Here is a 27,921-nt window from a genome sequence, read left to right as displayed (position 1 = left end):
ACAGGTTTATGCAAAATCCCGAAAGAACTATATTTAGCCTTTCAGATCCTGTGTAGGGCCGGCGGCTCACCCTAAATGTCCCACCAAGGACAAGAGCAGAAACTGAGTTCAATTTCAGTACGATTATGGGCAGAAATTAATAGGATAAAATGGAGGCCCTTTTCACAAAGTTTAAGATTTAGAGTATAAGGGAACAGAACGCCGATGAAACCAAAATAATTCCCCATTGGTCTTGTACTCCCGTGAAACCCTGAGATGAACTGTCGTGGTCACATGCCTACACTTGGACCACGTTTCACCAGGACACTTCAGTAGACTTCGAACTGGCTCATCATCAGCTTCCTGCTGTATTCGTAGGCCAGAAAGAGCGCCCCATTGGCAGGGAACGCTCGGATCATTGTGGGTTTCAGTCCAGAATATAAGGCCGTTATTCCTAGAAGACAAGAAGTGATCAAAGGCTGAGATGCCCCTTCTCAGAGAGACCCTGTAAAGCCACAGAGCCCAGGGCTGGACACCGACAGATCCAGACAACACACTGAGTACCGACAAGGGATGGAAGGGCTTCTGTCCAGGTGTCCCTGGACGAACGGGAAGGATGGAGGCTCACGGCAACGAGGCCAGGCATCCAGTGTTCCAGCAAATCTTGGCGACGCTCAGGTACCACACACGAGTCCTGGACTCGCTCCTGGTACATGGACCGGGCAGCGCGAGGCCTCACCTGGGCAGAGAGAAGCAGCCCCAGAACACAGGAGGGCAGCAGCCTCACAGAGTCACTCGGGAGGACAAGGACCGCAAGACACCGGGCCAAAAGCACTGTCCTGTGTCCACAGCTGGCACTGCCCAGACTGTTATGAAGATCCAAGTGGATGAGGGAGGCGTAGGGCTCTGCGCAACTATGAGGCTTTATGCAACTCTGGAGTATGAACTGAACCGTTTCCACACCCTGTGACTGCTCTCTCGCAAAATCAAGCCCGAGAAGTTCACATCCCGAGGTGGAAGATGTACAGCGGATGCTGAAAGGACAGGTCTCTACTCACCAGAGGCACGATCCGGGCATTATACAAACATCTCCTAGAAAATCTTGATACTCCTACATTAACTCTCAAAATTCAGAGCCAATCACCTTCAGGAAGTCTGAGCATTACGGACTTGCAGCACGTTCTTTTAAATCCTTTAGTGCTTCTGTTAGAGATCCTTTTCTGATACTATCTATACTCTATAGAACAAGGGGTGCTGACTTCCAAGCATTTGTCCCCTTAGGCACAATCTGGAGTTTTAAAGTTCCCTCCGGGCTATTTAGAACAAAGAATCCTGGCCCAGAAGCGAGGAACAAGGACAGCACACATTCTGGAGAATGGAAGCAAGCTAAGGCAGGGGCGCTAGAAGAAGGACAGGGGGCAGGGGAAGAGAGCAACCACACACACGAGATCGACCTCCACGAGGGTTACAGCGAAATGACCGGTCTAGACATACCCACTCCATTTCTGCAATGAGCAGACTCACCTTCATTTTTCACAATGCTTATAAAGGTTCCGATAAATCCTGCCTGTTTTCCAGACATGGAAAGAACTTGAATTCTGGATTTGACGCAATCCACTGGGTATACAGCAAGCCAGAGGCAGATCCCACCAACTCCACCGCTTAACATCAAAGGGACAGGGCCTGGAGGAGGAAAGCAGCCAACAGCATTTTTGTCTCAAGGACAGCATTTCCAGAGGTCAAGGTGGTAGTGGGTGCAGGTAGATGCAAATAAAAATGCTGATACTTGGGGCACCTGTGGCTCAGTCAGTAAGGCATCTGTCTTCAGCGCAGGTCCTGATCTCAGGGATCAAGCCCCCTTTGGGCTCTCTGCTCAGAGGACACAAGGTCCCATGTGGCACTCTGGGTCTGCCCCTCATCACAGGACCATATCAGTGCTGGTCACTGTGGCGCTGTGGCCCTCCTGGCCTGCCCTCCGAAGGACTGGCCCACACAGAACCAGCAGGCCCTCAGCAACACGGCAACCCGCCCCCCACCCCATGGGAATGAGTACAGTGGCCACTGAAACACAGGTCACGTTTTTTTTTTTTCCACCCTCTCAGTCTGCAGTATTTCATTATGTTAATGCCCCACAGCCCTGATTCTTCCTTTACCCATGAAAGCCAAAGTTGTCTTATTAAACACGACAGTTAAGCCTCGGAGCATGCCTAACCCCAGAATAAGCCTGAAAAACTGAAGTGATGTGTTTTGAGAAGAAAAACAAGTAATCATTCCTGCAAGCCAACATTGACGTCATTGCATCAAGCAGGTCCACAGGACAAGCTAGAAAGAATGACACTTTTCAGTCCTCTGGAAACACACTCAAGATTTGTTACCAAGTTTTATGCTTATTGCAAAATGCTTTATAGGTGATTTCCCACAGGAAAGTAATTTCTATATTCTCCCCTAAAATGTTACTCCAGTAAAGAAGTCTGGGATGCACAGCTTCACCCTCGTGGCAAGGACATGAGTGCACCCAGAGGAAGGTGCCAAGGTCCTTTACAAGCCTCCAGAAACCTCCGTGCCTAGCAGACCCCCACAGCCTCTGCAACAAGCAGGCCACTGTGGGGCGCGGCCCGGCCCAGCCCAGCCAAATGCTTACCTAGCTCATCCATTGATCTCCCTGATGCAAAAAACGACCTGCTCAGCTCGTAGCCGCCAAAGAAGAGGAAATAGCTGGGCACGTCTCGGGTAAGGTGCTGGAGAGGCTGTGTTTAGAAGTCCAAGGGGCCGTCCTTCCTGAGGACGCTCTTCACCACGGACCAGACTGTGCTGCAGGGAGACAGGGAGCTGTGCTTAGGGCCGGGGAAATGGGGGGCTGGGGATGAGGCTGGCACTTCCATCCAGTGGCAGGCCTGGCTCAACCCTGGGCAGGCAGGGAATGGCTGATTCTAGAAACCCAAGGACCCAAATTCTGAAAATGAGGCTTCTACAGGGAGGAAATCTCAGAGAAGCACAGATCCTTTTATTTTAGGACAGCGGTTCTCACTTGAACTACCCAACAGCTAGGAAATATCATTAAAGTGTGTATTCATAGAGAGCTGTGGCCACCGTGCCTCCTGCCAAGACTTCAGCAGACCATGCCAGAAACCCGTCTCAAATGGAACCATGTTCACATTTTCCAAGTGTGCCACTCAGCAAAGGAAGCCCTGAGAACACTCCTGGAGAAGGAGTACACTGGACTTCTGGAAAATCAGAAAGACCTCCTCTGAGTGTGGACAAAACAATGAAGGACCTGGACCAGTGCCACCATGGCAGGGCAGGTTCCTAGAGCTGCTTTTTGCTAGTTGCAAGGCTCACCATCGCAGGCAAGGTCTATTTCATGGTACACAAGAAACAAGGGAAAAGAAGTAGGTGCTACCGAGCCAACACTCCTGCCTGATGACTGTTCTCCCCAAGGGTGGTCAGGGGAGGTGGTCTTCAGGAATCTGCCCCACAGCTTATCCCTGTATAAAGGATTCCAGGAGCAGACCGGGACCCTCAGAACACGTACAAATAAAATCCAATGCACATTTGACAGGTGGAGAAAGAAAAGTCAGGGAAAGCCAGACAAGCTCTGATTTTTATATTGCTTGCATCCTCTTGCCCTCAATAAACAAATTCACTTTTTGTTCATTGAAAAAAAAACTATTCATACATTTTGGATATTATCCAAGATGTAAAAGAGCCAATACCCACTTCTGTCCAACAATGAATAAGAGAAATTACAATAAGGAGCTGTACAGCTCAGCAAGAATAAAATGCCCTCGTATTCACCCACTCCTCTACCTCCTTCTGTGCCTACCCTCCTCTACCTTTCTTTCGAACGGGTGGGTATAGAAGGAATCTGTTCAAGTGCTTACGGTCTTTTCGCTTTGTGTTAGTGCAGTGAAGGAGTAAGGGAGTAAATGTAACTTGAAGGCAAGACAACGGAAATTCTTAGAAACTCTACAGGGCAAGAAGCACTGAGGATTTAGTTCTTAGAAAGTAAGTAGGCGTGAACTTCTCTTTCAGGCTGATCAGAGCCCTGGAGCAGCAGTAATGCAGGATCCTTTCTGTCTAGACCCCTCTTCCTGACACTGTGCACCATGGCAGGCCTTCTCTGTCAGGAAAACAGCAGCAGAAACCACATGTTTGGTGTGTATTAGGAAACCCCTTGCTCTTCACAGTGCTCTCAGCATGTGACCTCGCTTGGACCAGTGAAGAATCAAACCCCCCGGTGATCGAAAGCATTTCAGAAGGCTTCATCAGGCATCACTCATTATCTAGGTCCTTCCTACAACTCAGCTCACATTCTATAATGGGAATGTAACACAGTGATCCAACACAATGTGACTGGCCTGCTTTCTGAACCAAGTCTTAACCCCAAGGTACCATATACCCTGTGTAGGCCAGGAGTATATAGCCACACCTAAAATATTGTCAACCGATACTTACCTTTGTGCAAGGTGTCCATTCACTTAAGTTTTGGGAGCCAACAATTACTTTCCTTAAAACTACCTTAGGAAGGGGTGCCTGGGTGGCTCAGTGGGTTAAAGCATCTGCCTTCGGCTCAGGTCATGATCCCAGGGTCCTGGGATCGAGCCCCTCTCTGTCTCTGCCTGCCTTGCTGCCTACTTATTCTGTCTGTGCATAACATCTTAAAAAAAAAAAAAAAACCCTTAGGAAACCAACTGAAGGTTGCTGGAGGAGAGCTGGGGGGTGGGGTAATTGGTGACGGGCATTAAGGAGGATGCTTGATGTCACGAGCACTGGGTGTTGTATTTAAGTGATGAATCACTACATCCTACCCTGGAACTAATAATACATTATATTTTAACTAAACTGAATTTAATAAAAAAAATTAAATGAAAAAAAAAAAAACCTTAAACTACTCCTAAGGGACCTGAGAGCAACTTTCTGGGTTCTGTTCCTGTCCTACCTCTGAATCTGGGCATTGGTTATGAAAGTGTTTGTTTAGTGACTATGAGAACCCCCACTTATGATTTCTGGGTGTACAGCAGATTTCAATAAAAAGTTTCAAAGACTTATGCTTTTGGACCTCTAGGCTAGAAATAGTAGCTTCAAACTGGTTGTAAAGAATCCCCAGGGTGCAGGATATAGAACTCGATCAGAAACCCCACCACCCTGGGAGGAGACTACTTGTGTAAATGGTCAATTACTCTGATTTTTCTGGTCAGATTTACACACTGAGTCAACCACAGTGACAAAGAGCTTTAGTCAGCCAGATGTCAAGATAAATAAGCAAATGTTGAGATTAATAAAGACAATAAGTCACACTGTGTATGACACATACTCATGTAACTAGAATCTGTTTGCAGGACTGAGGGGAGAGCATTCTGATGGCTGCAGAGTAGCTCCGAAGAGCTCTGAGGAGTGTTCAGAAGCCAGGCTCTCTGTGGGTACACGAGAAGGGTGGGGGCGGTAGGTAAGAGAGTGACCCTGGAATCTGGGCTGATCCACTCACGTGAAACCTGGGAACGGGCACCAAATATTCATCTTGGAACCCAAGTTGGCATTTCTGAAGGCTCAGCTCTCAGACACGGTTTCAAAGCTGTCTGCTGAGTGCCTCCAACACAGCCGGGGACGCTGCCTCATGCACTCAATGAGCCAAGAGTGAGAGGAGCTCTCGGCCTCTCCACGTCCCAGGTGAGAAACTTCTGCAGACAGTGGTCCGTTGTGGGAGCAGGAGTGGGTCCAGCCCTCTGAAAGTTCATTTAGGAAGTCCCCCTCTGACTGGTAGGGGAAAGAGTTCTAAAAACACAGTATTTTGGAGTAGATAAATCTCTTTTTCTGCCACTGAGTTTTAGTAGAATATAAAACTGACATATACTCAATGCACCAAGGCAATGAGAGACCCAGCGTTTGTGCCCGAACAGCGCTTACTTGTGGCTTCTGGCGATCTTCCCTGACGACTCCATCTCATACATGGTCTGCAGCCGGCACTTGACGAGCTCAGTGGGACAGAGCACCAGGGCCGCAAAGGCAGAGGCGAAGGAACCCGCGGCTGCGTTCTGCAGATCACTGGAAGGAAACCAGCACGGGAGTCCGGTCATTCATTCATTCAGCACTCCCCACTCAAAGCATTCGGCTGTAAGGGAGAGCAAGGATCAAAGGAGAGGAACCCTTTGCCGAGTGCCCACTAAGAACTCGCACATGCGGTTTCATCTAAGGACCCCAGCAATGGGAGGCCAACACCGATACCGACACCCCAAATTTCATGTGGAAAAACTGTGCATAGAATACCTAATGTATCTGAAGTCACACCACTACCACGTGGCAATGCTAGGATTCAGACCTGGGTCTGCCTGACTGCAAGATATAGCTCCTTTTATTAGTCATAGTCATGGCGACACGCATGGAATATATCCCCCACCCCTAAGGCTCTATGCAGAAGCCATAATCCCCCAAGGTGACGTATTTGGAGGGGGCCTCTGGGAGGTGCTTAGGTTTAGTGAGGTCGTGAGGGTAGAATCCCCCATGATGCAATCAGTGTCCTTATAAGAGGCCACCGCTCTCTCTATCCACCCTTTGAGGACACAGCAAGAAGGTGTCCCTCTGTAATCCAGGAAATAGGCCCTCACCAGACACCCAATCAACCAGCACCATGATCTTGGGCTTTCCAGTTTTCAAAACTGAGAGAAACAAATGTTTGTTTAAGCCATCCAGTTGACGGTATTTTGTTACAGCAGCCACAACTAAGACACAGTGATATATAAAACAAACAAACAAAAAACCCAAAAACAAAACAAAAAAAAAAGAGGGAGTAAAAAAATTACCCAAACTCCCACCACCCCAAAGACACACCATCACGATACTTCGGCGTATCTGCCACTAAGCTTCATAAAGCGAGGTTCTGGGGCCATCCCTGCATGCCCCAAATCCACCCTGGAACAACCCCATGTACAAAGTCACTGTTGCAGATGAAAGCCCAGAATAAATCTTTAACCAAAAAGCTGCTCATTGCAAAAAAGATTTCCCAGTTCCGCTGACGACCTCCTGACCTCGGCCCCAGAGGGCAGCGGGAGCGAGGACGGGGGAGGAGGGGGTGAAGGAGGGGTCAGCAAGCTCCAGGGCTGGAGGTAAAATGGCTACACCCGGAATCTAAACGGAGAAGCAAATGCACGGAACACAAGCATTCATTTCACCACAGGAGGGTCTGGTACCACCAGCCACAGTCACCAGCAGGGCTGTGAAAGCGAGGTCCCATCAGAGTTCAAAAATACGGGGAAAAGTCTGAGAGATTAACTGTCAGGAATTCTCCTGAGCGTTCCCAAGGGTCAGAAAAGAAGATCCCTTCCAGCCCCGGAGTGTTCGGTCACAAGAGCTCTGCTGGCATCCGGGACTGGGCAGGAAGAGTGAGCTGCTCACAGGACGACTGGCTCCCTGACTCTCACCTGTCAAGCCGGCAGCCTGCGTCACCTAACCACCAGGACGCCTCACCCCCGCAAGGCGACCCCCTTCCTGGCTACGGAGATCCCCTCCCAAGCTTTCCCCAAACCGTGAGCAAAAGCCTAACAGACCGAGCACATGCGACTGTCCGGGGTTCCGTTAAACAGTCACACAAAGGGACGTCAGACAGGAAAAGAAAATCAAGGGCCGCCTCCAATCTCAGCCCCAACTTTCTGGTCCCCGGTGACCTGACATCGGGGCCATGGGCAGACGGAGGGCGGGGCCCAAGCCTGTCTGTTCCCAGAAGAATTGGTGGGGAGTGAGGCTTTCTTCAAGGAGGGAGACCCTGCTTGCGTCCAGACTTGCTTCTCGTTTCAGAGAATCGGGTATGAGGCCATTACCCAGCGACATGCAACTATGCTGGTGCTTAGCTTCTAGCGAATGGAAACTGTCCAACATGGTTTACACCTACTCAGTGGACTGTCCAGATCAAAGCTTCCAGTGGCTTCTGCAGTCCTTCAGCCAGCCTGCAGATCCAGGCTTCGTTTCCCTTGGGCACCCTTCATCAATTTGCTGACCAGCAGCCAGAACGGCCAGGTTTGCGGGAACAAAGATGGCATCGATCGGTGTGGAAGCCCTTCAGCCTAAGAGTCGGGGGCCCGAGTATGAGCACACTGTTCTAGTGCAACAGCAAGGCCAAAGCACACCTGCAGTGGACTTTGAGTCCTCTCCCCTACCTGGGCGCCCAGTGAGGCACGCGGGGCCCCAGGCTGCACCTGCAGGAGAGGCGTTAGACCCAGAACTGAAACCGCAGCAGGCACAGGATGGGATTTGGTAAAAATCGGCTGCTTATCTCCCATTCAACAAACATGTACTGAACCCTCCTGCTGTGTTAGGACCCCATGTGGACAAAGGTCAGAGGAGAACTCTACTCGGGGTGGCATTCAAGCCAAGGACATGCAAATATTTACGGTATCATTGCTGAAATTCACGGCAGGCTCTTCCAAGCAGTGCTTTCCTTTCATTGCCTCTACTGACCACGCCTTCCTCTAGACCTGACCCCTACCACAGTCTAGAGTCCCGACTCTGGTCTTACGGCAAGAGTTCTGGACGGGGACTCGGAAGACACGGCTCTGGGTCCTGTGCTCAGTTATGAGCTCAAGTAATAGGATCCTAAGCCAGTATCTGCAAGTCGGGAGTCCCCAGTTTTAAAACAGAATGGCAGGGAGAGCTCTGCTGCTCTCACAGATCATGAGGAGGGATGAACAAAATAGGACAGGTGTGGGTGCCCCAGCTCCATCAACTCTAAGGTGGCCATTCCCTGCCAGGTAATAAGCAAACACGGTTGTGTGGGATGAAGACCCAGCTCCCTCCTGCCTCACCAGGACGGGAGAGGAGGGTACGGGGTGAGACCACATGAAACAGAATGGCTTCTTGGCTGTAGGACTTCCTCCAGGACCTCGTGTGGCTGCTTCCTACCTCCATCTTCTCCATAAGGCATCCTCCTCTGGGAATGTCGCAGGGGACCTAAATGTCCCATCTTGTCCCACAGAAAGTGTCCCCCTCTAGCAGGAAGAGTGACAGTCGCTACAGTGTTCTTTCTGTCAGTCTCTAGCATGAGATCCCACACTCTCCTGGTTTCTCTCCTGCTTATTTCTTTACTTCCTCCTCCTCTTCATGACCCCTTCTGTGCTGGAAGGTCCTGGAATCCATGAAGAGCCCTCTATAGATGCTATCTCCCTGGGTTATTCCACCCAGAACCAAGCTTTTAAAAAACACGTTCCATCCATGAAGACAAAACTCCTGCGAACAAAAGGGCACATCTTTGAGGTCACTAGGCATCTCCAGAGAACACTTCTGTACAGAAGGGGCCTACAGTCGGGTGGGACCGGAGTTGCAAATGGGTTTCCATTTCCTATGGAAACAACCCATATGGCTATCTGCCCAACCATGAACCTGATACAAGTTTCAATGATTTAAAATAAATCAATGTTCAAAAAAGGGAGGGCTATACATCCTGGTGGTTCCTGAATCCTCTATGGTCTCTGTGTAAATAAATATGCAAGGGAGGACGTGGCACAAGCCAAAGTCTGATGTTTGGGCAGACTTGGCCAAAGAATCAGTCCATCCGCATCTTCACAGATGCTTCCAGCTCCTCCTAAAATTCCAAGTTGCTCTCCAGCCTGTCTGGCTCAGGCAGCTTCTTCCAGTCCTCTGCACTCTGATGAAGGGGAACCCAAAGCTCGGCTCACAAGTTGCACCTGTGGCTCCCGTCTAGCCCTGGTGCCCACAAGAGAAGCAGTACCACCAGGGCATCTGAAAAGCATCTTCCTGAAGAACAGCAGCACGTAAGGGCACCTCCTTATTCACGGTGCATTACTGACCAGCCTTCTACAAGTTTTACATGACAACTTCACAATCAGAAACAATGTGGTTATTTAAAAAAAAAGAAACTCTCTTCCCATAAGGTATCATACAAATTTTGACTGGGCAACAACGTTGTCTTTCTAAACAAAGGAATAATGTGTTAGTGCCCACAACTCACCTCACCCTGGCCTGCTTCTCCAATCCAACCACCTTCCGCACCACCTGTTGGCAGAAGCCGTAGCACATGAAGAGGACTGAGCTCTCGGCGATGTTGGCGATCAGCGCTGGGCTGGTCCCCTTGTAGAAGCCACGGAAGCCCACCTGGGAGTAAGTCTTCAGGCAGCAGTCGGTGAGGCCCTGGTACAGGTCAGGGAACGTCTGCATCTTCACTTTCAAGGTGTCAAAGGGCTGCCCGGTCAGTACACATGCTGTGCCCCCTAAAACCAGGACAAAAGTCTCCTCCAGCACCCGTCTTGTTTTGGAATGCAGCCGCAAACACCCACAGAAATTTAGAGAGAGATAAGCACCCTACCCCAGGGCTTTCTTCTGTCACAGTTCACTCCAACCTCTCTTCCCACCCCCCCCCCCCCCCACCCGCAAATGAAACCTCCAAGCCCAGTTCAGTTAACAACAAAGGGTCCCCACTGTGCCCAGCACCCAGCTCCAGCTCTGAAGGAACCCACCCTCGGTGGGAGAGACAGACACGTGTTCAACAGTCAAGACCGCAGGGCGCACGGGGGTGGCGTGTGTGTGAAGGGGTCAGCAATGGGGTCAGATGGACTTGGTCCCGAAGGCCGGCTCTGCTGTGAGAGTCTGGACCAGCGATAGTAACTTCGGAGCCTTGACTCCCCATCCAGTTTGCACGAGGATTACATAAAAATGGACGAGAAGGCTGAAGATAACAGCTGCTGTGGGAACGGCTCATGAAGAACAGTCCCTCTGCTGCGTGCAGTCGTAGCAAGGGAGGGAGGAGAAGTCCGGCAGGAGGGACTCACCCCTCTCTGCCTAATCCCCGCAGCACAGATGACTATCAGAAAAACAGGGAAAGAGGCAACAGAGAAAGATGACAGAGAGTCTGGCTAATCCCTAATGAGCTAAAATTGGACCACACGGAAAATCTTCATCTGGATTCTACCAACTAATGATTCGTATTCGAAGGGAGAATGCACTGAATCCTACCGTGCTTAGCATCAATCATGTATTTTTACACTTTTATATTGTAAGAGTTTAGAAAACAGCAAAATCTAAATTGCTGTAGAGGACCTCAATAAAAAAGTCTGAAGGTAAGGAAAAGAATGAACTCTAGCCACGCCACCCTGTCTTAACCCCGGACCCTGGCCTAGGTCAGCATTTGAAAAATGCCACTCGTTAATGCTTCTACCTTTCCTGGGCCTCAGAGATCCCTGCATCTCAGATGTCCACTGTTTGTGTCAGGAAACCTAACTATTGGATTAGGTATGTACGTATGTATGTATAAGAGATTGTATTTATTTATTTGACAGAGAGAGATTACAAGTAGGCAGAGAGGCAGGCAGAGAGAAAGAGGGAGAAGCAGGTTCCCCACTGAGCAGAGAGCCTGATGCGGGACTCGATCCCAGGTCCCTGATACCATGACCTGAGCCAAAAGCAGAGGCTTAATCCACTGAGCCACTCAGGTGCCCCTGGATTAGGTTTTTAAAGCGTCATCAAAATTGAAAAGAAGGCTGGGGCCCCTGGATGGCTCAGTCAGTCAAGTATCAGACTCTTGATTTGGGCTCAGGTCCTGATCTCTGGGTTGTAAGACTAAGCCCAGCATTGGGCTCAGTGCTCCGCATGGGGTCTGCTTATCCTTCCCCCACCACAGGACCTTTTTTTAAAAAATTGAAGAGAAAGCTTACATAAAGACTTTATGTAATTTTATGCGATTTCATAACTGACATTACATAGTTACTCTGACTGAATTGTGCAAAGTAGAGACAGGAGAGGGGCTGTTTTGAATAAATCCCATGAATTACTGGCAGATAAACATGTTCAAGGAGTCTGAAAACTGTGAGCTCTTCTTTTAAGCAACTGCAAGTATATCTGGGATCCTATCCCTACATTCTTCTAGGAGAGTAATGATCCATTTCTGTCTTGCCAAATTATCTTCAGTTCTGAATTAGTAGAACATTATTCAATAAGATGCTACTACAATTGTAGTTATTCTCTCTCAGGTACTTCTAGGAATAAAATAGGACCCTAATTGTATAAAAATAATTATTCCAAAAGAAGAGGTGAATGTCAGCATTTTTAAAGAGGGTACATAATTTAGGTAACCTAGATGCAGATAAACTGAATAAACCACTTCATTCAGAGTGTTGCAATATTAACTGGAACCTTTCCATAGTTTAACTCAATCATCTTCAACAGTTCTGACATCACAGGCTGCTAATACACGGACTTGTTGCATATCTGTAACAGTTACATTTCCAACAGTGAGAAGGTAGGAGGCTAGTGCACTCTCAAACGCTAAGTACAATTCCCTCCTCTCATCTATGGAGGTAACAGACTCCCATGTAATTTACCACAAACGATACTGTCCAGGCCCCCCTTAAGTGCGTGATGACGATTTGGAACACCTGCACCAGCCACTGAGCCCTAGCAGGTCCTCAGATATCCACCAAGTATCCCAGAAGCTATGAATAACTTAGAGGAGGATTTCTCCACTTGCTCAAAGCATAGACATCTGATCATCTCATTCTCCTTGACTGAAAAATGGAAATAGTTCTGCATTCTTTCCTTGGTGTCCCAAAAGGCCCTGCAGGAGAGGGGCTCAGACCATGGTGCACTCTATACTTTACCAGGGCCAGTGTTGTGGGTTTTCTATGCTTGAAATAGTTGAGTCAGCAAATAACAAGGTGGTAAGGAAATCTAAGCTGGCAGGGATGGCGTCGGTGGTGAAAATGGGGATGACCAAGCAGCAGACCCTTCTCCAGAAGGTCTAGGACCACCTTGTCCACCCATGCAAAAATGGAGGACCTCAAACTCAAACTCAAAGGAGGCACTTGATAAGTGTTCTGTTTAACTGCACAGGGAGGCATATCATTTTCAAAATGTTCCAATTGTAAAAGGCCCAAGATGGATGAAATGCTCCAATCAAAAGATAAAGGGATGGGGGGCTCCGTCAGTAGAAAATGCAACCCTTGATATAGGGCTCATGAGTTCAAGCCCCACATTGAACATGGCATTTACAAGACAGATAGAAAGAAGAGAAAGAGAAACTAAGAAAGAAAGAGAAAGAGAAAAAAGAGAGAGAGAGAAAGAGAAAGGAGGGAAGGAAGGAAAGGAAAGGGAAAAAGAAAGGTCAGAGTGACTGGATTAAAAAAGAAAGAAAAAAAAAAGAAAGAAAAAGCAAAACCTATCTATATGCTGCCTACAAGAGACTCCCTTCAGACCTAAACTCACATACACTGAAAATGAAGGGCTGGAAAAACATTTACCATGCAAAGGGAAAAAAAAAAGAAGCTGCAGTGGCAATACTTACATAACACAGACTGTAGAACACTGTAAGAGGAGACAAAGAAGAGCACTACATAATGATAAAGGGATCAATCCAACCAGAAAACAAGAGGATGTTACAAATAGATTAACAGACACAAGGGGATAAATTGACAGTAATTACAGTAGGGGACTTTAATACCCTGTATACATCAGTTGGTCACCGAGACAGAAAATTAACAAGGAAAACAGTGGCTTTGAACAACACTTTAGACCAGATGAACATAACAGATACATATAGAACATTCCACCCAGAAACAGAATACACATTCATGTCAAATGCACATGGAACGTTCTCCAGAATATATCACATGTTAGGCCACAAAATAAATCTCATTTGATATAAGAAGACTGAAATCCTATCAAGCTTCTTTTTTTACCACAAAGTATGAAACTAGAAATCAATCACAAGGTTAAAAAAAAAAGCCATAAAGAACATAAATACATGGAATTTAAATAAGATGGTACTAAACACGGAATGGGTAAACCAAGAAATCAAAGGGGAAATGAAAAAAATGCATGGAGACAAATGAAAACGAAAACGCAACGGCCCAAAGTCTTGGAGATGTAGCAAAAGTAGTTCTAGAAGGAAAATTTATAGCAATTTAGGCCTAACTTAAGAAATGAGAAAAATCTCAATTACATATACTGAAAAGAGGTAGAAGAACAAGCAAAGTCCAAAAATAGAAGGATATAAGATCAGAACAGACATACGAAAGACAAAAAACCATAAAAGATTTTTAAAAATAACAGAAAACAGACATCACAAAAGTCCAAAGTATATCCTTCTCCTGCTGGAGGATATACCTTAGCAATCTAGGGTGACTATAAACACATACACACAATGTAGATTATCTTTCTCCCACATCAAAAGAGATAATAAAGAAAGATCCAGAGATAGAGGAGAGATCCAAAAGCTCCAATATCCATTTGACAGGAATTCCAGGAAAAGATAATAAAGGGAATGGAGCAGAGGAAATCACAAGTAGAAAATGTTAACAGAGAGGCAGCTGGATAGCTCAGGTCATGATCCCAGGGTCTTGGGAGCCCCTCATTGGGCTCCCTGCTCAGTGGGGAGACTGCTTCTCCCTCTCCCTCTGTCTGCTGATCCCCCTGCTTATGCTCAGTAAATAGATAAAATCTAAAGAAAAAAAAAGGAAAAGGAAAAATTTGAACAGACCAATTACTAGTAATGACACTGAATCAATAATCAAAAAACAAAACAAAAACCTCCCAACAAACAAAATTGGACTAGATGGATTCACAGGTGAATTCTATCAAACACAAAGGAAAGTTAATACCTACGCTTCAAACACCATTCCAAAAAAAATAGAAAACTTGCAAATTCATTCTAGGAGGCCAGCACTATTCTGACCTCAAAAGCGAAGATAGTACAAAAAAAAAATTACAAGCTAACATCTCTGATGAACACAGTTGCAAAAAGCCCCCTCAATAAAATAAAAGCGAATGGCATTCAACAGTACAGGAAAAAAAAAAAAAAAATCCTTCAGCAAGATCAAGCAGGCTTTATTCCAGGGATGCAAGGGTGGTTTCAATATTCTGAAATTGATCAGTGGAATGCACCAATTAGCAATAGGACAAAAGCCATAAACATCTCAAATACTGAGAAGCATTTGACAAAGTACACCAGGAAATGGATGGATTTCAGCAGAGCAGATTTAGAGGGAACACACCTCAGCATAATAAACCCACAGCTAACATCACACTCAATGGGGAAAAGCTGACAGTTCTCCCTCTATGATTAGAGACAAGACAGAGATGTCCATATTCACCACTTATTTAACATGGTACTAGAAGTCCTAGCCACAGCAATCACACGAGAAATACAAGGCATTCAAATTGGTAAGGAAGAAGTTATGCTGTCACTATCTGCACAGGACATGATAGTACATACAGAAAACCTTAGGGGCACCTGGGTGGCTCAGCTGGTTAAGCATCCAACTCTTGATATCAGCTCAGGTCTTAACTCTCATGGTCATGAATTCAAGCACCTCATTGTGTACCACAGTGGACATGAAGTCTACTTTAAATAAAGAAAACTCCACAACAAAGAACTTCACAAAAAGAAGACTTCACAAACAACAACAAAAACTATTAGAACTGATAAATGAAGAGGGTGCCTGGGTGCCTCAGTCATTAAGCATCTGCCTTCAGCTCAGGTCATGACCCCAGGGTCCTGGGATCCAGACCCATATCAAGCTCTCTGCTCTGCAGGGAAGCCTGCTTCCTCCCCTCCCATTCCCCTGCTGTGTTCCCTCTCTTGCCACGTGTCTCTCTCTGTCAAATAAATAAATACTGATAAATGAAGTAATTTGTAGGATACAAAAATATACAAAAATCTGCTGCATTTCTTTTACACTAATTACAAAGTAGCAGAGAACGAAATTAAGAAGACAATCCCACTTATAATTGCAACAACAACAACAAAAAGACTTATGAATAAACTTAACCACGGAGGTAAAAAACCTGTTCTCTGCAATCTTATACAGCAATGAGAAAGAGACTGAAGACAGCACAAATGGAACATTGTACCATGATTATGAATTGGAAGAACAAACATTGTTAAAATGTCCATGTTACCCAAAGCAAATCAATGGGTTCAATGCAATCCCTACCAAAATACCACCAGCATTTTTCAAAGAACAGACAAATAATCCTAAAATTTGTATGGAAGCACAAAAGTTCTTGAGTAGCCAAAGCAATGTCGAGAAAGAACAGCAAAGATGGAGGTATTGCAATCCCAGATTTGTAGATATACTACAAAGTCTTTGGTGCGCACGTGCACATGTGTGTGTGGGTGCATGTGTCCGCAGGTTGGATCCCTTTTTGAGGCACTGAAACACAGCTGTGCTGAAGACCAAATACTGCTCTGCAGATAACTTCCTGGTAGTTGAAGACCCTCACTGGATGATATGTATATATAGATGTATATAGATACATATATATATTTTTAAGATTTTTTAGTTTGGGAGAGTTTAATGGGCGTGAAAAAACAAATATTACCCTTCAGAAAAATAAAATACTTCTGTTTTGAATACATATCAACAATGTCTTGTGTACAGTCAGTAATTGCTAAACTGGGCATGCCTGGTTGGCTGTCAGAAGAGCATGCAGCTCTGGATCCCAGGGTTGTGAGTTCGAGCCCTACATTGGGAAAAAAGATTACTTAAAAGTAAAATCTTGAGAGAAAGAAAGGAAGAAAGGAAGGAAGGAATTACTAGACTTTCACAAAGAAATAGGAAAATATCACCATGGGGAAAGAATTCGGTTGACAGAAAATGACCAGAAGATGGCGCACATATTAGACTGAAAATGCAGAGACACGTCAGTAGATATCATGAGGAAATTTATTTTTTTTTATTTTTTTTTAAAGATTTTATTTATTTATTTGACAGAGAGAAATCACAAGTACACTGAGAGGCAGGCAGAGAGAGAGAGAAGGAAGCAGGCTCCCCGCTGAGCAGAGAGCCCGATGCGGGACTCGATCCCAGGACCCCAAGATCATGACCTGAGCCGAAGGCAGCGGCCTAACCCACTGAGCCACCCAGGCGCCCCAATCATGAGGAAATTTAAAGGCTTGATGGAAAACCTGGACTTAGTGGTTGAAAAGATAAGACAATCTTCAAAATGACCTGAAGGAGGGGGGCCTGGGTGACTCAGTTAAGCATCTGCCTTCAGCTCAGGTCATGACCTCAGAGTCCTGGTATCCAAGCCCACATCGGACTCCCTCCTCAGCGGAGAGCCTGCTTCTCTCTCTGTCTCTCTGCCCCTCTTGCCTCTCCCCCCACTGTTTGCACTCACACTTGTGCTCACTCTCTTTTTCAAGTAAATAACTTAAAATCCTTTTTAAAATAGGACCTGAAGGAAATTTTAGAATGAAAAATCCAAAGAATTCTCGTACCAAAAAGGAGTAGTAACAAATAAAAGATATAGTCACAAAAAATACAGGATTAAGAAAACAGAAGAAGCACACTCTAAAATAGTTGAGGATATTGAAAATTTGATTTTTAGAAGAAAAGAAGTAACTAGCAAATTAGATGAAGCTAAAGCATACAAGACAAACCAAGGCAAGGAATTGCCCCATGATGGATCACAAAAACACAAAGTCATGGGAAGTGGGGAAGAAGCCATAAGCAATACAGTTGATGGACGCAGAGACAGAGCATCCTACAGAAGTACCAGGAGAGAAGAGAGACATTGCAGAGGACGAATTGGTCAAAGCAAAGATGGGAAAAAAAAATCCTCTCTCAGTTTAAAGAATAAAGCAAATATTCTACAAAAACATCCAGAGAAGATGAAGGAGCAAGACTTGCATTGACAGCAGACTTTTCATCAGCAACACTGAATATTAGTAAGCAATGGAGTTAATGTCTTCAACATTCTAAGGGAAAGTGATTTTGAATTTAAATTCTATATCCAGTTAAATGAGCATTTAGGCCTTAAGGGTGGTGAAGGACCTTTTCAGATATGTAAAGCCGCATCAAATTTACCAGCCAGAAATCATTTATGAAAGAATTACTGAAAGATACACTCCCACAAAATGAAAAAAGAAAGAAGGAAGATACAACTTCAAGAAAAAGTAGATAAAACTAGTAAACTCAAAGCATGAAACTGGGGACGAAACTGGTGATGGCTTGAGGTATTTGTTAAAGAGGTAAAGGTTGCTGAGCCAGAGGAGGTGAAGAACTTAGAGACTCGGGAGGAAGGATCTTCAGTTGGAAGGAAAAACAAACCCTCAACAGGAAGACGGCTCAGAGTTAGAAGAGGAGGGAGGAAGGAGGCTTGAAGGCGCGGAAGAAGGGAGAAGAGGTGGCTTTGGAATAATGTGAGGAAAGGATTCCATCTTTCAATGCCATACTGTGGTAAATATGAAGCATGGAGTTGAGGGAATGACCAAAGATGCCTTGGAGGTTATTGTAACTAAAGAAGTAGAAGATTCTGAGCCAGAGGAGGAAGAAAGTTCAGGGTCGGAAATGGAAGTAGGTTTATCGGGGGACTAAGGAGAGGACTCTGAAGTAGAACGTGTAAAGACTTGCCTTCCAGACTGAGAAAAGAGAGGCCTCCAATGGACTTAAAGAAATTGCAAAAATTATGTGGCTTGGGACTCAGATGAAAATTGGTGAAACCCTGGATGGAACAAAAACTCCAGAATAAAGAGGAAACAGATATGCTCATAAATCAAGGACTTGGGACAGTCTGTCTAACCTTGTGTTTGGCCTCTCCCTCAAAGTCACTAGAGATAAGTTCTGGTAAGCAGAATAGGCATTTATGTACAAATTTGAGTACTCCCATCAGGAATCACCTGACTCCCATCAGGAATCACCATAGTTTGAAGGAAAACACACAAAATTCTGCAAACAAAGGTGCCAACACCTAAAGAAACAGATAATATAAGAGAAGAAAATTTTAGAAGAAGTGGACTAATAACTTCAAAGAGATAAAAGAGGAGATTAGAAATACTAAAGATTATCATCCAGATGTCTTGGAAGTAAAGAACTCCATAGATGCTCTGAATAGCAGAAGAGACATACTTGAAGAGACAAGGAATGATCTAGAAGACTGACGTGAAGAATGTTCTAAGGTTACAATGCAAATGGCCAAAGAGATAATAAAGAAAGATCCAGATATAGAGGAGAGATCCAGAAGCTCCAATATCATTTGACAGGAATTCCCGGAAAAGATAATAAAGGGAATGGAGTAGAGGAAATAATTAAGAATGGAAGAAAACTTCCCAGAGCTAAAGAAATATTCAAGTTTTTTTTCTAAGATTTTATTTATTTATGAGAGAGAGAGAGAATGCATGAGAGAGGGGAGGGTCAGAGGGAGAAGCACACCACGCTCTGAGCAGGGAGCTGGGTGTGGGACTGGATCCCAGGACTCCAGGATCATGACTTGAGCCAAAGGAAGTTGCTTAACCAACTGAGCCACCCATGTGCCAAGAAAAATTCAAGTCTTGAGACTGTCAGTGCTTACCAAATACTTAGTAAGATTGATGAATAAAGACTCCTAGAAATCTGTGAATTCCAAGGATTAAAAAATCATAATGTCTTCCAGAAAGAGGAGCGTGAACCTACAAAGGAACAAGAATCAGACTGACAGCAGACTTACTGGACACTATGGATGCTAGAAGTAAATGGGGAAGTAACATAATTTTTCTACAGGGAAAAACGTTTAAACCTAGAATCCTACATCCAGCCAAAGTGGCATTTATTTTGAAGGTAAAACAAAGACATTTTTTGATATGAAAGAATTCACAGTTTGTTTCTTGCATACCCTCTTTGAAAGAATCACTGGAGGATATACTTTAGCAATCTAGGGTGACTATAAACACATACACACAATGTAGATTATCTTTCTCCCACATCAAAAAAAGAAAACAGGAAAATAAAATGCCACATTTCTACTCAGGAAGATGAACAGCTAACAGTGCTCTTGGGGAATATAGGAAAAGAAGGTTACGGATACTACCTAGATGTTGGTAAAGTTAAAGAGTGTGTTAAAATGAATTTAATCATTGTAGCTTATGTAGAAGTATAGTTTCTAAACTGCTGGGGATCATCTCTTGGGCTTAAAACGGGGGAGGGTCAGAGATCCTCCAAAGATCGAGTGTAAACTACTGGGGAGAGAAAGGGAATCCGACAATAGACAGGAGGAGATGGGGTGAAAGTAACAGAAAAACACAGGAAAAATATATGCAAGAAATGTTAAAATGAGAAAGGCAAAAGTTGAGCTCTTATCAAGAGAAAGGTAACTTTATCATTAATATTGATGTGAATCTTGAATCTTTAAATTAAACCTTTTACTTCCAAAAAAAAAAAAAATAAATAAACACTACAAAGCAGTAGTAATCAAAACAGTACACACTACTGCCACAGAAAGAGATATACATAGATCAAAAGAACAGAATAGAGGCCCAGAAATAAACTCACACTAAGCACCTGGGTGTCTCAGTTTGTTGGGTGATTGCCTTCAACTCAGATTATGGTCCCGGGGTCCTGGGAGAGAGAGTCCCATATCAGGCTTCCTCTGTTCTGTGGGGAGCCTGCCTCTCCCTCTGCCTGCCACTCCCCCCTGCTTGTGGTCTCTCTCTCTGTCAAATAAATAAAATCTTTAAAAAAAAAAAAAAAAGTTTCAAGGATGCCTAGGTTGCTCAGTGGGTTAAGCCTCTGCCTTTGGCTCAGGTCATGATCCCAGGGTCCTGGGATCAAGCCCCACATTGGGCTCTCTGCTCAGCGGGGAGTCTGCTTCCCTCTCTCTCTGCCTGCCTGCCTATTTGTGATCTCTGTCAAATAAATAAATAAAAGCTTTAAAAATAAATAAGTAAAAAAAGTACAGAAATAAACCCACAGTTACAGGTCAATTAATCCACAACAGAAGCAGCAGCCATATGCAATGGTGGAAAAGACAGTCTCTTCTATAAATGGCATTGGGAAAACTGGACAGTTACATGCAAAAGAAGGAAATTCTTTCCACCATCCACAAAAATAAACTCAGAATGGATTGAAGTCCTAAATGTAAGATATGAAACCATAAAACTGCATAAAACTGAACATAAAACAAATATAAAACTGAAGAAAACATAGGCAGTAAGACTTCTGACACGGGCCTAGCAACGTTTTTCTAGATAGGTCTCCTGAAGTGAAGGAAACAAAAGCAAACTATTGGGACTACACTAAAATAAAACGCTTCTGCAGAGTGAATGAAACCATCAACAAAACAAAAAGACAACTTATTGAATGGGAGGGGATATTTCCAAATGATGCATCAGGAGATGATATTTGCAGATGATGCATCTGACCAGGGGTTAATATTCAAAATATATAAGGAACTTCTGTAAGTCAACATCAATCAACAACAACAACAACAAATACCTAAACATTCTGATTTAAAAATGGGCAGATAACCTGAATAGACACTTTTCCAAAGAAGACATCCAAAGGGCCAAGAGAATCATGAATTTTGGCACGAGAGGATAAACGTCACTGGTCTAGGTCACAGTGAGAAGCTAGGCTAGTTAAGGCATACAGCAACCCAGTCAAAGCAGGGGGTGGGTTATAGTTGTCAAAAAAAGAGTGTATTTTGCTTTAAAAAAAAGAAAGAAAGAAAGATAGATAGATTCCATTGTATTTTAAAGGGAGACCAATTCCTCATGAAGGAATTTAACTTTTGAGCTCCTCACTGTCTCATTTCAACATTATACAGTGACCTATCTTCTTCAAATCCTCCCCCATTCTAGCTTGGAATTTCTCCTACACTAGCAGAGAGGCAGTGCCAGCTTCCCAGCATTTTACAGCAGATGAACTGGACCAAAAACATGCTGGATGGGGGAGGTCTATTTCAAAGAAAAGGAGGGACACGGAAAAGAACATGTGTATACTACACCGACATCACCTCAGTCCACGATGGCCCAATGTCCCAACCAGACAGCTGGCAGCAAGGCTTGAGATTAACCTCCAACCCCAGAAGGGCTCTTGCCCATTATGGAGTTTTACGAGACCAGTGCTCTAATCCCTGAGCTACGGAGCTACCATTATGGAGTTTTAAAACAAAGACAACAACAGCACCAGTCAAGGAACCAAGGAACCAAGGTCCTAGCCCTGTCTGGACACCGTCTAGCTGCACAATCATGGGCAAACACACTCGGCCTCTCAGGTTGTCCTTTACACTATACAGTGAGCATCAGATCCAAAGGTCTCTGCAGGCCCCCCTAGCTCCACACTGGGGGACTGCCACCCATCCAAAGTGGGGCTATGGCTTCCCATTTTCATGCCAAGCGCGTCCCAGTAGAAGTTCTCAGATCACTAACACAAGCCTCCCCTGCCAGCCAGAGTCCCTCACCTCTCTCACCCCTCACCGGCCAGGTCCACCTGGCACGGACCCCTGCCAAGGAACCTGTTGTCCCCCAAAGTCAGATGCTGCAGTGCCATGCTACATCAGTGACAGGTGACCCTCTGAGACCAGGGCAGGAAGAAATCCCAACTACTTATCAGGAGAATTAAAGGCCATATGTAGATGGGCCCAAAACATGGTAATATTTTAGAAAAACATGCCCCAATGCCTTACACACCAGACGCCCAACAATACAACTGCTATCTGTATCTTTAAAATTTACTGTAAAGCACATAAGTTGCACCCAAATACCTGTCCACACAGAAATGCCTTTCCAGGAAAAAGAAAATTCGATCACAACATATTCTACGTCTTTGGCAGACTGACTGACTAACATTTAATTCCAAAAGCTGAGAATCTCTCCTGTGGTTAAATACCACCCTACAGTAAAGACAAAAATGGAGACCAGCGCATTTCCAGGACCGTTAAGAGGGTGCCAGAGGCAGGCAAATGGGTCCACCGTTCCCATGGTCAGGGTCATCCCAATGTGGCCTGGGGGTGGGGGGGGTGGTGCATGGGACCACTGGTTGGGCCATGGGTTACCAGATGCAGCTGGTATGGGACTGACCCAAGGCCGTCAGCAGGCAAGAAGCCAATGGACACTTAGGCCACACTTAGTTTCCCCTCCTCCTGGGCCAGGACACTCCTGTGGTCTCTAAACTGGGAGCTGGTGCCTGTAATTCTTATCAGTCTGTAATGCACTGTCTATAGCCTTTCTCAATTAGCCTATCTCCATTGACCTTTGGTTCAGGAGAAAATACTTTATTCTCTGAACTCTAACTTCTTTTTCAAGTTAAGGGAATGATGGGATGATGGCCCCTGGCTGCACCTGATCTGTTGACCCGGGAGGTCCCACTGGATAAGAGGACAACAGGCGACTCACCCCTCTGGCCTCTCCACTCCCAGGAGCTGAGGCCCTTATAAGAGTCAGTGTAAGAACGTGGCAGTTCACAGACCTGTACCCCTGGGGCTGATAATGCATTATATGTTAATTTTAAAAAATTTTTCTTCTTAAATGAGGGAATCAGTGGGGATGCCTGGGTGGCTCAGTGGGTTAAGCCACTGCCTTCGGCTCAGGTCATGATCTCAGGGTCCTGGGATCGAGTCCCGCATCGGGCTGTCTGCTCAGCAGGGAGCCTGCTTCCCTCTCTCTCTCTACCTGCCTCTCCATCTACTTGTGATTTCTCTCTGTCAAATAAATAAAAATAAAACCTTTAAAAAACAAAAAAAGAGGGAATCAGTGTAAGGGGCAAGGGTAAACCAGGGTTTTCATCTGGGAAATAGGAGCATCCCAGCACTCCTCTGGCGCTAAAATAACACAGGAACCTAGAGAACCAAGTCACCAGGGACACACTTCCAATTACTGCTCTCAGGCTGAGTAAAGGTGACATATCTAAAGACTGGCCTGTGTGTTGCAAGCGCTGCCCAGGAGTATTTACCTGTGCCTTTTGAGGCCTCAGTCTGCCCTGGGGCTCAGCCCCTGCCCAGCCCATGCTTCCCTGGCAAATCCTAGGGCCTGTCTTTTCTTTTTAGGGCTTTAGAAACCATCAAAAATCAGCCTCAGTTACCAAAGACATTTTCTAAAGAGTGTCCTCCTTTCTTGCCTTGGCAGCAATAAGGACAGTGAGTAGGACTTCCCTGGACAGACGGCATAGTAGGATTCTGGACTACAAGGGCTCTGAAGACTGCCAGGCTTAGAGTGAAATCCCACGTCACCTGCACATGCCAGCTGTGTGACAATGGACAAAGGACTTCAACTCTGAGCTGTGAGGTTTTCCAGCTGTGAACGGAGGACATTCCCACCCTGCACCCACACTCAGAGTTTTATTGTAAGGGAACTGCTCTACCTTCTGCCGTTCTTAGAAGACGATATTACTCTTCAATTACATGGATTCCCTCCATTACTTGGATTCCCTCCAAGGAGAAAGCATGTTACTTCTGGGAGTGACGAAAGCAATATTTTCACCACGCCTTCATTGGATCCCACTTGTAGCAGGTACTCCAAGACTAGAGGATGGGTTTCCCCTGGAATTACCTGCAGCCCCCGCTGTGAGGTCAATGGCAGCTTGGATGGCAGGACTGGACTTCATGTTGGCACACTCCTCTGCTGGTCTCTGTGGAAGGCAACTCTCCGGAGCTTATGACGGGTGTCTCATATCCCTGAAAGGAGACCAGAGCTCACCATCAGTGAAGCCTCTGCAGCCTTTCTCTAGAACTGCTGCCTGGTTACTGGGACGTCAACCTCTGGGAGCTGGGAGATCAGTTCTCCCTTTTGCAAAAAAAGGAAAAAAAAAAAAGAAAGGAAGGAAGGAAGAAAGAAAAAGGCAGTGAGGGTATCAGTGCAGCTTAGCAATTGGCCTGCTTCTACTCGCCCACCATCTCCCCATGAAAAACTCACAAGTCAAAACCCTTCCGTGAGTTATCACAGCTCTAGCCACTCATAGGGAGCATTTCAACCAACCCTTCTGAAAATCTTACAAGTGAATGCCAAATACCACAGACACCCAAGCCATAACAAACTAGTTTTTCAGAGGCCTAAGTGGAACTGTCAGGAAACTAAGCTCAGTTCTAAATTCAGACAGCAGCCTGAGTTGAGTCCCTCTCAGTAGTCACAAATCAGTAGGTCTGGAAAGTAATGGCTTAGGCGTTCTGCTAAGTGACATATGCGTGGGTCTCAATTCCTGATCTTCCACCAGCAGGATGAGCCCTTGGGCCCCTTAAGCTGGAGGTCCCCCCATATCAAAGGTGAATAATAGAATTATTATCATAATATAAAGGCAATCAAAATAGCCACAAGGGACAGCTGTTCTTAGAACTACGGAGCACAGCACCAAGCATTAGTCACGGTCATCAAAGGCCTCTTCAGACCTTCTCAACCATAACCATGTACACCGAACACATGGGAACCTTGTTAAAATACAGATTCTGATGTGCTAGGCCTCAGGTGGCACCTTGCCAGTCACTACAAACTCCCAGATGAGGCTGATAATGACTGGCCACCAATCACATTTTGAGAAGCAACACTGTGTCCTAAATTTGTTTGATAAGAATCACTGGAGCACCAGTAAAATATTCAGATAACCAGGCCTCTCTCCTAGTTTCAGCATGTTTGGGCTAGAGCTTAAAAAGTTTGGGAAACTAGAGTCTACACCTCAACAGTCAAGACAAAAATCAACTATCACAGAGAAATGGACTTTAAAAATACAGATTTTTATAAAAAAGGAAAGGTGGCTCATTAACACATAATATCAAGATAACCAATTCAGCAACCTATTCTGTGTGGTTTTCAAACTAAGTAAGTGACTTATCCGTCAATACCAAAGAACAATTTTTATTTATCACGCTAAAGACCTCTGTGCTCCCACCAGGCCACCTCTTGGGAGGGTGGTGGGCCAGCTGGGTTATTAATGAGTGCCAACGTGGACCTAAACGTCAGTGGAAAATCATTTTATCCACTAAGAAGTCTTTTTTAACCACTCGACGCCTGCTGTGAATGATCAGACACCAAGAATCTTGCTTCTTTGCAAAAAAAAAAAAAAAAAAAAAAAAAAAAAAAAAATGTAAAACCAGCAACCACAAAAGTATAGTACTGGACTTGAAAAAGCAACTAAGTGAAACAGACAAGACATGCATTTTATGTTATTGATAGGACAGGAGAGGCAGTATCAATAGCTACAGTTGACGAGGTTGTGGCCATCCTGTACCTAGAGAAGGCTATGAGGGTCCTAATCCAATCTCTTCCTTTTCCAGATGGAAAACTGAGGCCACAAAGCAAGAGCTTTTCCAAGGTCATACAAGTAGTCAGAGGACTCAAGTCTTGCCTTTTGGGTCTGTGCCTATCGAGCAATACTTAATTCCAGAGTATTCCAACCTGACCAAAAAGAAAAGCAAAAAACAAGCACTGAACCCTGCATTTTCAAGGAAAAATGGAGGCAAGTGGGGAGAGTCACACAGGGCCTAACCCATGTGGCGTCTCCGTCGGTTGAATTCTTGGGGTGCCAACATTTCTTAGTTTATAAGAAAGGCACAGATCCTACTATGTGTCATCGCTGTGAATCAAACTTAAACGCATCAAATCCCACAAGTAAGGACTCAAGAGAATTACTAAAATACTAAATAAACAGTGATGGGAACTAACAAGATTCAGTCAGCAACGGACTCACATTATCGTGTGGTTTAAGAAGGCGGCTTCAAGAAGTCTGGAAAAATACATTCGGCTTGGGGAGGCAAGACTGGTCAGAAGTTAAAACTCAGTTTTGAGCCAGTTGAAAAGCTGAATCCTTTTCGCGCCCCTTTACCTCTCCTGCAAGCACAGGTGGGTCCGACTCCAGGAGAGACAAACAACATCGCCAGCTGCACAGCCTTCTGAAGTTCCCAGGAGAAATGAGTCTCTTGCCTGGGAGAACGCTCTGAGTCCGCCTGCTCCACCAGGTAGGGTTGGTGGAGCTCAAGCCGACCCGGCTGCCCTCCCGCCCAGGACTAGAGCCGGACCCAAGGCGCTGCGATGCCGGCCCGTCTGCCCGCTAACACGCCGGCCAGGCAATCGCGCTCCGAGGCTCCAGATCCCGGGGGCACAGGCCGGCGAGGGAGACTGCTTCCCGCTTTCTCGTCCTCGGACTCCAGCCCAACAACCTGCAAGAGTCTCTTATTCATAACCGCCCCCGCTCGGGCCCGGGCACGGGCGGGCGGCGCGGTGCCCAGAGGCCTGATGACTCTCCGCGGGGCAAAGAGGAGACCCTTCCCGGCAGGTGACTCTACGGAAAGGAGGCCGCGGAGCCCCGTAGTGTCCGGCGAGCCCGGGCCCTCGGCGTCCGTAACGACCTGGGCGCGTGGACGGCGCGCGGGCCGCGGACCCCAGAAGCCCGCCGGCTGCCCGGGAAGGTCGCCCCGCCCCGCCGCGTAGGCCCGCTCGCGCCCCGCTCCCTCCCGCCGCCCCCGGAGCGGCGGTTGTGGGGCTGCGCTCACCGCCAGGACAGTTGGCCGCGCGGGCTGCTCGGGCTCCGCCGCCGGCTCGCCGCTCTGCCTCCGCCGCCTGGGCAGCCGCTTAACACCCACGTCCGCCGCTGGCCGGCCCTCCGCCCCGCATTCCCGCGGGGGAGCGCCAAGGGCGGCGGCCCCCGGGGCCCGGAGCTCCCCTGCGGCTGGGGGCTGGCAGCGCGGGGCCGGCGCGGGGAAGCGGAACTCCGCGTCTTAGGCGGCGCACTCGGCCCCCCGCAGGTCACGGGATCCCCGGCCCGCGCGCCCGCGAGCTGCAGGACCTGGAGGACAGGGAGCCCGGACCCCCGGAGTTGCTTCCCTTCGTCCTGGTTCCCGGAGGACTCCTGAGAGGCTCGACCCCAGCTGGAACTCAGGGCGGGGTTGGGGGTGTTGGAAGGACCTGCTGAAGTCTTTGGGCTGGTGAACCGTGCTGGGACTCAAGGTCTCTATTTTATATTTGGCTACAGAAGTAGGGGAGGCGTGGTGATGAAAAATATATTCGCTTATTGCCAGGGAAAACCCACAAAACAAACGTTCCCTATTTTGCCTACCTCAAGGAAATCCATCCTCGCCTAGGACATTGGAGAACGTCCCACCCACCGATGAAAACTGGCTCTAAATCTGGCTTCTCTGATCTTTCAGTTCCTAATGAGTTATAGGCTACCTCTGTGGCTCTCTGGCATTTTATTAAAAAGCACTATTCAGGGGCGCCTGGGTGGCTCAGTGAGTTAAGCCGCTGCCTTCAGCTCAGGTCATGATCCC

At 46.3% G+C, this 27,921-nt stretch overlaps 1 protein-coding gene across 1 annotated transcript; it reads right to left on the bottom strand.

Annotated features, from left to right (window-relative positions):
• Window positions 1-245: 245 nt before the first annotated feature.
• On the bottom strand, window positions 246-27,632 carry LOC123392231 (mitochondrial ornithine transporter 1-like). Its single transcript, XM_045080554.1, is given in 7 exon segments — window positions 246-433; window positions 1,504-1,662; window positions 2,621-2,790; window positions 5,884-6,021; window positions 9,935-10,193; window positions 24,218-24,342; window positions 27,148-27,632. Coding segments are annotated over 6 exon segments (906 nt in total). The 5' UTR covers window positions 24,273-24,342; window positions 27,148-27,632; the 3' UTR covers window positions 246-308.
• Between the last annotated feature and the right edge of the window lie 289 nt (window positions 27,633-27,921).

This window comes from Mustela putorius, unplaced genomic scaffold (assembly GCF_011764305.1).
Source record: "Mustela putorius furo isolate JIRA1106 unplaced genomic scaffold, ASM1176430v1.1 tig00000461_pilon_pilon_pilon, whole genome shotgun sequence".
NCBI classification, from domain to species: domain Eukaryota; kingdom Metazoa; phylum Chordata; class Mammalia; order Carnivora; family Mustelidae; genus Mustela; species Mustela putorius.
This window is presented reverse-complemented; position numbering and strand designations above follow the sequence as displayed.